Here is a 14577-nt window from a genome sequence, read left to right as displayed (position 1 = left end):
TGGATTGCAAGGGGAGGGTAAAGTTTGTGGAACAGAGCAAATCTAATTGGTTGAGATGTAGAATTACATATGTCATGCCCTTGTTAATATTGACCTGTAGTAATGTGTTGGGGTGGTGAATAAGAAGGAAAACCCCTCTTGAATACTTCTCACCATTTGACTTTGGTGACTGAGTAGATAGTGGTGTCAATGGGAATACAGGAAAAGATGTTTTGGGGGAGGGTAGGTTGGGAAGAAGATTTGGGTATGTGGGACTTTAAGGGTCTTGTTGGCAATCCAGATGTTGTAATTGCCAGTAGGCAATTGGATATGTGTGCTTGAAGCTATGAGATTATTATTTAAAATTATTATGTATTTAAGTATTTGTTAAGGTTATGAATTTGGACAAGATTATACATGGAAAGCATGTACATACTCTAGTACATACTCAAGAAGAGTAAATGTAAAAGCACTTGGGAATACATATACTTAAGATTCACTTTATTCATATCATTCTGGGTTTTAGACACTTAAAACATAGTCTCCTCATGAGCATAACCTCCAGGAAAGCCTCCTTGAGAGAGTTATCATCCCTTTTATTTATTGCTTTATTTTTTTTAAGTATTTATATTTTTAAGTATTGAATGTTACTCTGGCTTTTCTGCAGCTCAACTTTTTATGGAAATGATTATATTATTTAAGGAAACAATGCAACTCACACTTCTTTGACAGTAGATGTTACAAAATTCCATAAGATGATCACACCATTTAAGGTTCCGGCAGCTATCAAATTATATCCTTCTACTTGTAATAGATCAATGCAGTTCACTTCTGTACTGATGGCAGGATTCTGAAGAAGGAAGGAAACAGACTCAATGACCATAATGAAAACAGTATCTAAGCACAGTACAAACACAATGTGCACACTTTATTATTCTGTCATTAACTTAAAACAAAAAATATATATATTTAAATTCTAAAGCATGAAAGTTAGTAAAAGCTAAATTCTTTTGGCATAAAATATTTTAATTTGTAGAATTTATTAAAACAACAAAAATATAGTCTCCTTTTCTACTGTCTTCTTCCTTCAGCGGTAACTACCAACCATTAAATTACCTTCCCAGCTTTCTCTCCTTTTCAAACTTCTTGAAAGAATATTCTATATTAGCTGTTTTAACTTACCTTCCTTTCACCCATTGTCTGACTTCTGCTCCATGCCACTCTATGAAAGCTTTTTCTAATTATCACTAAAGACTTTCTACTGCCAGTGCTATTTGATACTTTTCAATTGTCTTGCCTCAAGTACTTTTTTGGTACCTACTATGTTAGGTTCTTGGAATATACAGCCAAACAGAATGTCGGTGACCTGGCAAAACTTATAATACAATTCAAGAATTCAGATAAAGTGTTGATTACTGTACAGTTTCTTTTGGAGAGTTATGTTTTATTTGACAGACATACTGAGGACTTCAAGCCCAGGAGGCAGCATCTCAAGTAACCCTGAGAAAACTGCTCCAAGGAAGTGAGGGGAGAGCTAGGATATATAGGAGTTTTCCAACAAAGAGCAACAAAAGATTACTGTTAATAGAAGAAAACTAGATATCTCAATTTAAAGAATTTAGTGCTTTTCTATATGTGGGAAGATGCAAGAGTCTGGACTCACTGAGATCATTCCTTTGATATACACCTCAGCTACCTGGGGCCAGTATCCAGTGTTTTTACATCCTGAGTTTCCTCAGGGCTCAACTTCAGGAGTGGCTGTAGTCTGATGCCTGCTAGATGGCAAGTATTCTTTGTTCCCTTCCTGAGTTCCCTCAGGACTAACCAGCTCACCATCAGAGATGACTGCAATTATTGATGACTGTGATATATTTTTTACTGATATGGCAGGACATATTTGATTTCTTAGTTCCTCCTCTTGGTCTGAAATTTGAGCGATACTTGGGAGACATTTCATGACCAATTTTTGTCCCACAGTGCTCAGAGTTTCTTCCCAGATCAGGCAAAAATTTTTGTTGATATGTCACTCCAGGTGCTAATTTCTGGATTAGGCCCTGTTGATAATTACAGATTCTCTGGATCCTCTGTCTTACTAGTCTATTATGATTCATGAAATGTTGTACCTTTTTGCTTCTTCCTATACCTAGAATCACACTATTACTAGGTCCATCCACATCTCTACAAATGACCCAATTTCATTCCTTTTTATGGCTGAGTAATATTTCATTGGGTATATGTACCACATCTTCCTTATCCATTCATCTGTCATTGGGCATTTAGGTTGCTTCCATGACCTGGCTATTGTAAATAGTGCTGCAATGAACATTGGGGTACATGTTTCTTTCTGAATTATGGTTTTCTCTGGGTATATGCCCAGGAGTTGGATTGATGGTCATACGGTAATTCTATTTTTAGCTTTTTAAAGAACCTCCATACTGTTCTCCATAGGAGCTGTATCAATTTACATTCCCACCAACAGTGCAAGAGGGTTCCCTTTTCTCCACACCCTCTCCAGCATTTGCTGTTTGTAGATTTTCTGATGATGGCCATTCTGACCAGTGTGAGGTGATACCTCATTGTAGTTTTGATTTGCATTTCTCTAACAATTACAATTACTTTATGAGTCGTAAATGTGATCTATGTCCTCCATTTGCTGTTTGTAGATTTTCTGATGATGGCCATTCTGACCAGTGTGAGGTGATACCTCATTGTAGTTTTGATTTCCATTTCTCTAACAATTACAATTACTTTATCAGTCGTAAATGTGATCTATGTCCTCAAGATGTTTAGCTAACATCATCAATTTGTTGGAGGCCTGGTGACAGTAAGAGACAACAACATTATAAAATAGACAGGATATAAGTAATACAGCTAGTAACATTGATAAAGTCAATAGTGCAACAGGGAGACACAAAGCATAAACAACTTGGAAACAAAGAACAAATTAAAACAAATATTATAATCCAGTTGCAATAAACCATCAAGTTCACAAGAGAGCCACCTGGAGAAGCCAAATTCTGGATTAATCAGGTAGAGAGAAAAAGTTAAATGTTTCATCTTTTTTTACAAAGGTATACTTTATCAACTTGTTGTAGGACATAGCATAAGAAGAAAGATATTTTTGGAAAACAAAGATTAAAGCTAGTATATTTTACAAAAAGTCATAATGTTATAAACCATAATTTTTAGTTCATTTGGTCCCATGAAATTAATTTCTGTTGATCTGGATGAAGTCATCAGATTTTCCATTAGAGTTTTGTCATTTGTTCCTCAGTTCAGTGGTGTTATCTAAAGGCTATCAGAGACTTATATTTGTTTAAAACAAGTCCATTTTATGAGTCTTCTTGAAGATCCTCATTTTTGTAAAAGCATCAGAGTAAAATAATGATTGTCTATAAAAGACAAAACTTAAAATAGCATGGTTAAAGATTTGAATACAATGCAATTGGCAAGAAACTCGGATATTTCTGTGACATATAACATTTTAAGATAATCACTAGAATTATGACTGATAACATATCAGAGCATATCAGATTTTAGGAATTTAATATAAATTTTGGAATATGTGTATTTATGACATTTATCCATACGTTATAAGCTAAGGTTCATCTCCAATCACTTGGCAATGTTCTTTAAGTAATTTAACATACCAAATAAACTTAATTAGTTTAATATTTCTCTCGGAGATATCTCAGGGTTCCTTCAAAGCCCTTCGAAGCAACCCAGGGTCAGCTGGAGGCTAAAAGAACTTTAGTTAGAGTTTGATATTTAGGAAGTTTGTTAAAAATATAAAAAAGGTTTTAAAATGCAACAGGATCATAGGTCACTGCAAAACAATACTTATTCATTTAACCAAAGTCACAAAAATATTAAAAACAAAACAAAACAAATACAGATCACTTAAGGGCACAGAAACTCACACAATCTGTTATCAAAAAGGAGCACTCTAAGAAACTTTTTTCAAATTCCAGTCTTGTACTAGCTTACTTAACAACAAAATCCATTAACTTAATTAACTTCAGTCTAAAATTAGTTAATCCTGAACATGCATAAAACTTCAGAGTTCCTTTCCATAATCTCTCATCACTTTCTGTATCCATATTTGTTCATCCTTTATCTTTCCATCCAAAAACAACTAGCTCTAAGACATACTTTCCCCCAGTAAAATGTAATTCCATTCCTCATAACTTCTTTACTGAAAACACACATTCTACTTTCCTACAGTATACTTAAAGTATTCACTTTAATTACATGTTTAAATGAGAATCCTCAACTCTTAAAAACCTTAATTTCTAGTGAAAACTAAGAGGTAAGCAATTATGAACTGTATTTTACGTTAGCATTCTGTAGATTGGTAAACATAATACCAGTGATAATTTCTTAAAAAACATTTGTTTTCTTATAGAGAACATCTCAGGGTGGCACCAAACATATTTATTTATAGTCCTAAGTACCTTTAGTTTCTCTGTTTAGTAATTTATGTCTCAGTATCTTATGTTATTTGGGAATCACCTAGCTATTTAATAAACTTCCATCATTTAAATTAAGCAACACTAGAACTTTGTTACCAAATATCTGGAGAGATCACTTTAAGTAGACTTTTCTAAAATATTATTATTTTTAAAGTTAACCAAAAAGCTTTTTATCTCAGTTAAATTTACTACGAAGTTTCATCATATCAAGTTATTTTTCTTGTAATAGATATAATAAGGTCTTATATGACTTCTATTAAACCTAGGCACAATAAAATATTATACTTAATGTTGATGGCTCTAAAGACATGTCTATTAGATCAACAGATTTTAACTTTAATACCAGGTATCAACCTAATATTGAATATTTCCCAGTTCACATGAACCTGAAAGTCATTTTAGCCAGTTTCTTTCCTATTTAATTTGTATGTGCTTAGTTTAAAATTGAGCTCTTTATAAATTCAATTCTGAAAATACCTTCCAGATGTAGAGCTATCTCATATGTATAATGTGTACACAGATATAGAAACAGGCAAAGCTAGAGATCTCATGGCTTCACTAAAAAATAAATAAATAAAAAACCAGTTATGGATCAGGTATTACAATATAAACTTACTAATTTACAAAGAACAGTTGGAAGACATTAAAGTTGTTTGCTCAGATGACTAAGGCTTTACTATTTGTAAAGTTTGGTTTGAATTTTAAAACTGTCACTTTGTCATTTTTTTCCCCTTGGTGTCAGGTTCTGCCTGATTGAGCTAATTAGGCTCAGTCTCAGCTCCTTGTGACTTGAATTTACATCCTGGTTTGTAAAGATTTGCAAGAGAAAGACAGTTGCTTTTAATTCCCCAAAGAACAGGTCTGTCACCTAATGGATACTAAAAGGTTGACTTGCCCAGCTATATTTTATATCAGTGAGAAGATTTCTAACTAAACTGAAATTTATGAGCTCTATGTTCCAGAACATTAGAGTTTAGTTTATCATACATTCAAAAGCTTGTATAAGGCATTCAGCAAAGACCTTCTTTCTGAGTTTACAAGTTAAACCCAGAGCAAAATCACTATTTTTATTTTTATTAGCCCTTGAATGTTAGTTTCCAGGTTTTACTTTTTGTATGGCTCAGGTACCCCTATCGGTTTCCTTTAATATGTTCAATTAATATTTCCTGAGGGGCAGATCTATATGCCTTGTCTTATAATACTGATAGGGACAGAGTAAAGGGACAAACTAGATGATTAAATAGTTAATCCCACTAGGGGATTGTAAGTAAAGAAAAAATATGGGGGACCCCTGTAAGTTGATGATCACTCAAGAAAGTAGGTTTGCTTAACCACAAAACCAATCAGGCTTGCTTAGCAACAAAACCATGCAGCAGAAGCATGAGACATGCCCCCAAACAATAAAACAATTGTGGTATGAGACCCACATCTTGCCCAGCAAGCTCAGTAAGTTATAATCCTTGGGACATGTTCTCTACACACATGCAAAACAATAATTTATGGAAAGGTGACATTTCAAAGTGAAAGACCCTCATTGTACTGAGACATGGAATAATTTTTCCATAGTGCCATGACAGTCCCAGCTTGACCATATAGGGACAAGAAAACTCCCCTGCCCAACCTGGAGGAGGAGCTGATGATGGAAGCTTGATGTCTACTCAAGAATGAGGAATAAGTTGGTCTTTTCCCCCTCGCCATTTTTCCTTTGATTATAAAACTGTAGCCCACTATGTTCTCGGGGCAGCACCCTCTCACCCACCCACTTGTAAGCCTCACAAGCTTCCTATGCTAATAAATCACTTCTTATCTATCACTTTGCCTCTCACTGAATTCTTTCTGCACTGAGTCATAAAGACCTGGAGCTCTTCAGAGCCCCCTGAAACACAACCTAGTGATTCAATACCACACAGAGGAAGAATTCCCCAGTGAAACATGCCTATCCTGCAATATAATTAAACAAAGAGACATAACCAGCTTATATAAAGCCCATTTAAATATATCAATTTTATACACTTTCATCTCAATTATGTCACTTTTTATACCTTTAGTTTTCATTAGGATCCAATCAACAAACTTTGATCTTACAGGAGACGTTCTAGAAGTTTTTCTTTCTTTTTATTCCCTGCCCATTTAATCTATTTTTATATAAAATTCTCTGGGATCCCCAGAGAGGGTTGAGCCAAGGAACTCAGGTGCTTTGGCCCAACTGTTGCCCCAAATACTTGCTGGTCAGATATCTCAGTGTAAATTTTTTTCAGCTCTTAATATATGTATATTTTAAACTGGGGTAAGTAGACTTGTTGGCTTTTAATGTTGAGGACCTGTAGGGAGTCCTTTTTGGCCCATTTAACCTTAGGTAATCACATAAATATTCATTTTATTTATCCCATTTTAAATAACTATCTAAAGATTTCTTTATTCATTTGAGATGTCTTTTTAAAAATTTCTACCTTGCTGGAAAAAGTATCTAGACTTTCTTACATGTTCTTTTCCTGTTAACATTAATTTATTCCAATGTTTTTATTAACATCTGTAAGAGCTCTTGAGGGGAAGCAAAGACCACAAATAAAGCTTCCCAAATCTGTTTTTCTTTGTTTGATTCAAGCTAAGGAAGTTCTTAGGTTGACCATTAGATATATTTCTTTTTTCCACTTTAATTTGATTTTTGTTTTTATAGGTACCAATAAAACAGCTGTTTATAATGAGAGCACTCTAGAAAATCCACCAATTTAGAAGTTTCTCCAATTTAAAGGATCCATCATTTGGCCATTAATGAAATATTTTAATAGTGATTCAAACCAATAAGACGCAAGAGGCTTCCCTATAAGAGAGTGGAGAAAGATGTCACCTAAGTAAGATCCAGAAAGTTTACTCTCAAAAATAGTATGGCAGAGGTCAGGTTTTCAAACACACACACACACACACACACACACACACACACACAATGCTCTAGGAAGATCAGCTAGAACATTTACATCTCCAAGATACAGAAAGAGAAATGCAAGTTCCCTCTAGAAAGCCTTTGTTTAAAGTCAGAACTCTGAAAAGATAATTTTATCAAGCCAGCTTTTTAAACTTAACTTCATATGCCATAAAAGAGCCCCCCTATTTTTAGAGTAAGATTTCCTTTAATTCCCAATTAAGTAAGTACTTGTAAGTTTTGTACATACGTAAACCTGGCTGGGGGTATTAGTTGGAGGCTGGCAATCTGTCGTCCTTTTTCTTTTGTTCTGAAAGCTTTATTTCCCATTCTGAGGTGAATTTGTTGAAATAAAAATTGCTAGTGATGATCATGTGCAATGTGATGATTGTGATGATCATGTGGTGGGCCAATTGCTGCTTGAGATCTTAACTCCTATAGGCTTTTGCCCCAGAGTTGTTTCAGCCCCCTCTTACATTTCTCAGGTTCTCCTGGTGGCATATAAGACCACCATGGGTGCTCAGATCATGGGATGGCCAGTTCTTATTCACATCCCGGGTTGAGCAGGTTGTTAATTAAATTAATGGGTTTCCCTATAGGACAGCTGCATGGTCTTGCCTCCACCATTCCTGCAAGTTTCTCACTCACCTGAGAAAGCTGTTGCCGGCCAGGAGAAGACAGTCTGTTCTTCAGAGTTCAGAAGCTCTTATAAGATTTATGTTTTATTTCAACAAACTCTATTAAGGTAGCCAATTCAAGGAAAAATGACAGGTCAGTCTTCCCCCTAATTACTCAGTCCAGTCCAACCTTACTCGGTGTTTAACTGAGCAACGTCTTTCCAGTCTTTAAACTGAGGATAAACCACTCAGTGTCTAAACTGAGCAAAAATCTTCCCAGTGCCTTTTACACTGAGGGTAACCCAGGTACCTGTTCTTGAAACTGAGTTTCAAGGGTAACCTACTCCTCCAGAGATGAGTTTAACACCACCGAATAAAACTTAGGATCATCAACCAATAACGGGAGAGCCTAGAACCAGGAGATGCTCATCCGAATTCATCTGGACTCCCCGAGGATGCGAATAGGCATGAGGTCTCTGCTGGTACCAAGGCTCCAGATCCTCGTACAGTTCAGGTGAAGGAAAGAAATCAGCTCTGGGTTCCTTATCCATAGTCACCATAAATGTCGACTAAAAGAATATAGACACAATCTAAAAGTTGAGAGTTATGTTTTATTTGGTGGACATACTGAGGACTTCAAGCCTGGGAGGCAGCATCTCAAGTAATCCTGAAAAATCTGCTCCTGATTACTGTACAATTTGAAAGTGCTATATCAGCGATATAGGCAAGACTTGGGAACATCTAAATAAGATTAGAGGTCTATTCTTACCATTGTCAATTGCTCTCTCTTTCCTGAAACTTCTTACTCTCTTGACATGCTCGGCCCTGGACTTTCTTGGTTTTGCTTGTGTCTATATAATCCTTCATTTTCTGTTTCTAACTCAGTACCTTCTTACTCTACCAACATCTTAAATATTTATATCCTTAGGGTTTACCTCCAGCCCATTTTCTTTTTCTTTTTTTCTAACTCTCTCTGGGCAATCTCATCCTCTTATGTTTTATTTATTTTTTAAATTTATTTATTTATTTTGTTGCGATACGCGGGCCTCTCACTGTTGCGGCCTCTCCCGTTGCGGAGCACAGGCTCCGGATGCAGCAGGCTCAGCGGCCATGGCTCACGGGCCCAGCCGCTCCGTGGCATGTGGGATCTTCCCGGACCGGGGCACGAACCCGCGTCCCCTGCATCGGCAGGCGGACTCTCAACCACTGCGCCACCAGGGAAGCCCTCCTCTTATGTTTTAATAATCATCCTCTTACGTTAATGACCTAATAATCTAGTCCAGTCCTCTCCCACAAGCTTCAGGCTTATATATCTAATTACTTAGAAATTTTACAAGTATCTCAAAGTTAATGTGTCTAACTTATCACCTTCTTTAAGCATGTTCCTTCATTCTATTCTATATCTTATTGGGTAGCACCACTTCCTAATTCATCATGCAAGTTAGAAATCTTGGAGCTGTATTGATTCCTTTTTTTCTCTCAGGACCTTCTCCTGACTGCATGGTATCCATCACTAACTAATCAATTGCAAGTTCTGCTACTTTTATCACCTAAATATTTTTGGAAACCTCTCCTTCTACCATCCCCACTATCATGGTCTTATATCTTTTAACTAAAATGGTACCTTATTACCTGAATCTTCTGCCTTTAGTCTTGTCCATTTGAATCTGCCATTAAAGCAGCATCAAAGCTGCTACCACAACACAAATCTGATCATGACTTTTCTCATTTAAAACCTTTCAATTGTTTTCCATTTCTTATAGGATATTCAATCTCCTTAATAACACTGAGAATGATCCAGGCTCTACCTCTCTGACTGTCTCCATCTTCTACCACTTATTTCAGGCACACTGAAATACTTGTAGCTATCCCTAGAAAACCATGCAATTTCTTACCTCTGTGATTTTTTAAATTTATATCTTTATTGAAGTATAGTTGAATTACAATGTTGTGTTAATTACTGCTGTACAGCAAAGGGACTGTACACTTTAGGGTCTTTGCTGCTTACTGATTTTCTTTCTGGAAGATCTGTCCATTGAAGTCAGCATTAAAGTCAACTACTATTATTGTATTCCTGTCAATTTCTCCCTTTATCTCTGTTAGTATTTGTTTTATGTATTTAGGTGCTCCTATACTGGGTGCATATATGTTGAGTGTGATATCCTCTTCTTGCATTGATCTTTCTTTGTCTTTCTTTAGGGCTTTTTTAAAAAAATGAAGTATAGTTGATTTACAATGTTGTATTAGTTTCTGGTGTACAGCAAAGTTATATATATATATATATATATATATATATATATATATATATATATATATATTCTTTTTCATATTCTTTTCCATTCTTTTTCATATTCTTTTCCATTATGGTTTATCACAGGATATTGAGTATAGTTCCCTGTGCTATACAGTAGGACCTTGTTTTTTATACATTCTATATATAATATAGAATGCATCTGCTAATCCCAAACTCCCACCCAACCCTCTCCCATTCCCCTTCCCCTTGGCAACCACCAGTCTAGTTTCTATGCCCCTGATTATGTTTCTGTTTCATACAAAGTTTCATTTGTGTCATTATAGATTCCACATATAAGTGATGTCATATGGTATTTGTCTTTTTCTGACTTACTTCACTTAGTATGATAATCTCTAGTTGCATCTATGTTGCTGCAAAAGGCATTACTTCATTCTTTTTAATGGCTGAGTAATATTCCATTGTATATATGTACCACATCTTCTTTATCCATTCATCTGTCAATGGACATTTAGGTTGTTTCCACGTATTGGCTCTTGTAAACAGTGCTGCAATGAACATTGGAGTGCATGTATCTTTTTGAATTATAGTTTTGTCTGGATATATGCCCAAGACTGGGATTGCTGGATCATATGGTAATTCTATTTTCAGTTTTCTGAGGAAACCCCATACTGTTTTCCACAGTGGCTGTACCAACTTACATTCCCACCAACATCGTAGGAGGGTTCCCTTTTCTCCACACCCTCTCCAGCATTTGTTTTTTGTAGATTTTTTTAATGATGGCCATTCTGACTGGCATGAGGTGGTACCTCATTGTAGTTTTGATTTGCATTTCTCTAATAATTAGCAATGTTGAGCATCTTTTCATGTGCCTATTGGCCATTTGTATGTCTTCTTTGGAGAAATGTCTATTAAAGTCTTCTACCCATTTTTTGATTTCTTTTTTTATATTGACCTGTATGAGCTGTTTGTATATTTTGGGAATTAAGCCCTTGTCAGTTTCATCATTTTCAGATACTTTCTCCTATTCTGTAGGTTGTCTTTTCATTTTGTTTGTGGTTTCCTTTGCTGTGCAAAAGCTTGTAAGTTTGATTAGGTCCCATTAGTTTACTTTCATTTTTTTTTTCTGTTGCCTTGGGAGACTGACCTAAGAAAACATTGTTATGATTTATGTCAGAAAATGTTTTGCTTATGTTCTCTTCTAGGAGCTTTATGGTGTCATGTCTTATATGTTTAAGTCTTTAAGCCATTTTGAGTTTATTTTTGTGTATGGTGAGAGCGTGTGTTCTAAGTTCATTGATTTACATGTGGCTGTCCAACTTTCCCAACACCACTTGCTGAAGAGACTATCTTTATCCATTGTATATTCTTGCCTTCTTTGTTGAAGATTAATTGACCGTAGGTGAGTGGGTTTATTTCTGGGGTCTCTATTCTGTTCCATTGATCCATATGTCTGTTTTTCTGCCAATAGCACTTTGTTTTGATTACTGTAACATTGTAGTATTGTCTGAAGTCTTGGATGGTTATGCCTCCTGCTTTATTCTTTTTCTTCAGGATTGCTTTGGCTATTCTGGGTCTTTTATGGTATGATATGAATTTTAGGATTATTTGTTCTAGTTCTGTGAAACATGTCGTGGGTAATTTGATAGGGATAACATTAAATCTGTAAATTGCTTTGGGTAGTATGGCCATTTTAACAATATTAATTCTTCCAATCCAAGAACATGGAATATCTTTCCATTTCTCTGAATCCTCTTTTATTTCCTTTATTAATGTTTTATAGTACTCAGCGTATAAATCTTACACCTACTTAGTGAGGTTTATTCCTAAGTATTTTATTTTTTGTGTTGTGATTTTAAAAGACATTGTTTTTTTAACATTCCCTTTTTAATATTTCATTGTTGGTGTAAAGAAATGCAACTGATTTCTGTATGTTAATCTTGTATCCTTATCATCTACATATAATGACAATTGTAACTTTTTCCTTCCAATTTGGACACATTTTTTTTTCTTGTATGATTGCTGTGGCTAGGACTTCCAATACCATACTGAAGAGCAGTGGTGAGAGTGGGCATCCTTGTCTTGTTCCAGATTTTAGTGGGAAGGCTTTCAACTTTTCACCGCTGAGTATTATATTGGCTGTGGGTTTGTCATAAATAGCTTTCACTATTTTGAGATATGTTCCCTCTATACCCACTTTGGTAAGAGTTTTAATCATGAATAGATGTTGAATTTTGTCAAAGGCTTTTTCTGCATCTATTGAGATGATCATGTGGTTTTTGTCTTTTATTTTGTTGATGTAGTGTATTACATTGATTGAATTGTGTATGTTGAACCATCCTTGTGAACTTGGGATGAATTCCACTTGGTTGTGGTGTATGATCTTTTTTATGTGTTGTTGGATTCAGTTTGCTAATATTTTGTTGAGAATATTTGCATCTATATTCATCAAAGATATTAGCCTGTAATTTTCCTTTTTGGTGGTGTCTTTGTCTGATTTTGGTATCAGGGTGATGGTGGCTTCATAGAATATCCTTGGGAGTGTTCCCTCCTCTTCAATTTTTTTGGAAGAATTTGAGAAGGATTGGTATAAGTTCTCCTTTGTATGTTTGGTAGAATTCACCTGTGAAGTCATCTGGTCCTGGACTTTTGTTTGTAGTGAATTTTAAAATTACAGATTCTATTTCAGTTGCAGGGATCAGTCTGTTCAAATTATCTATTTATTCTTTTTAAAAAATTTTATTTATTTTTTGGCTGCATTGGGTCTTTGTTGCTGCATGTGGGCTTTCTCTAGTTGTGGTGAGTGAGGGTTACTCTTCATTGTGGTGCATTGGTTTCTCATTGTGGTGGCTTCTCTTGTTGTGGAGCATGGACTCTAGGCATGTGGGCTTCAGTAGTTGTGGCACATGGGCCCTAGAGCACATGGGTTTCAGTAGTTGCAGTGCATGGTCTCAGTAGTTGTGGTACACAGGCTTAGTTGCTCCATGGCATGTGGGATCTTCCTGGACCAGGGATCGAACCGATGTCCCCTGCATTGGCAGGTGGATTCTTAACAACTGAGCCACCAGGGAAGTCCTTATCTATTTATTCTTGATTCAGTTTTGGTGGACTGTATGCTTCTAGAAGCTTATCCATTTCTTCTAGCTTGTTGAATTTGTTGACATACAATTATTTGTAGTATTCCCTTATGGTTTTTTATATTTATTTTGTATATCTGTGTTCTCTCTCTTTTTTTCTTGGTGAGTCTGGCCAGAAGTTTGTCAATCTTGTTTATCCTTTCAAAGAACCAGTTCTTGGTTCTATAGACTTTTTCTGTTGTTTTTTTAGTCTCTATTTTATTTATTTCCTTTCTGATCTTTATTATTTCCTTCCTTTTGCTGACTTTAGGTTTTATTTGTTCTTCTTTATCTAATTCTTTTAAATGGTATGTTAGGTGGTTTTAGATTTTTCTTGTTTTTTTGAGGAAGGCCTGAATTACTCTGAACTTCCCTCTAATAACTCTTTTTGCTGCATCCCATAGATTTGTATGGTTGAGATTTCATTGTTATTTGTCTCAATGTATTTTTTAATTTCCTCTTTGATTTCATCATTGACCCATTGGTTTTTTAGTAGCATTTTGTTTAGCCTCCATGTAATTGCTTTTTTCTCATTTTTTTTTCTGTTGTTAATTTCTAGTTTCATGCTGTTGTGGTCAGAGAAGATGTTTAAGATAACTTCTATACTCTTAAATTTGTTGAGGCTTGTTTTGTGCCCTAGTATGTGGTCAGTCCTAGAGAATGTTCCATGTGCACTTGAAAAGAATGTGTATTCTGTGAAAAATATGGAACACTTTATGAATTTGCATGTCATCCTTCTGCAGGAGCCATTCTAGTCTTCTCTGTATCATTCCAATTTTAGTATATGTGCTGCCAAGCAAGCACTGTGACACTTTTTCCATGTTACTCCTCCCCTTGGGATTCACTTTGTCTTCTCACCTCCCCTTAGAAACTCCCTTTCTGGGCCAAGCTAACTCTTGATTGTTCTTAAAGAACTAATTCAGCAACTATCTACATCAGGAACCTCCTCTTCTTTCACCCCTGCACCCTGGCTCAACCCTCCAAGTTCTCTGCTACAATCCTATAATGCAGTAGTGCAGGTACGACACCTCATTAAACTTTGCATTCCGAATGCTAAGAATAGTGCTCGACACATAGTAGGTGTTCAATAAAAAGTGCTATTGATATATACAGTGACATAGACAAATCTAAAAAACATATTAAATTAAATAAACTTTAAATATATACTGTATGATTTCACTTACATAACATTCTAGAACAAGGAAAAACAAATCTATGGTGA

The 14577-nt window shown here is 35.5% G+C and overlaps 1 protein-coding gene and 1 non-coding gene across 3 annotated transcripts in view; both read right to left on the bottom strand.

Moving 5' to 3' along the window:
* WDR64 (WD repeat domain 64) overlaps positions 1 to 14577 on the bottom strand; it is a 150160-nt gene that overhangs the window by 46920 nt on the left and 88663 nt on the right. For both annotated transcript variants that reach the window (XM_033412389.2, XM_004283489.2), the window contains one exon: positions 699 to 829. In XM_033412389.2, coding sequence (XP_033268280.1) covers positions 699 to 829 — 131 coding nt within the window. The remainder of the gene's footprint in view (positions 1 to 698; positions 830 to 14577) is intronic.
* LOC117198035 (U6 spliceosomal RNA) lies at positions 14054 to 14159 on the bottom strand. Its single transcript, XR_004478956.1, has one exon. It is a non-coding gene; the product is annotated as a U6 spliceosomal RNA (small nuclear RNA).

This window comes from Orcinus orca, chromosome 1 (genome assembly GCF_937001465.1).
Source record: "Orcinus orca chromosome 1, mOrcOrc1.1, whole genome shotgun sequence".
In the NCBI taxonomy this organism is placed as follows: Eukaryota; Metazoa; Chordata; class Mammalia; order Artiodactyla; family Delphinidae; genus Orcinus; species Orcinus orca.
The sequence above is the reverse complement of the archived record's forward strand: the minus strand, read 5'-3'. Positions and strand labels throughout refer to the sequence as shown.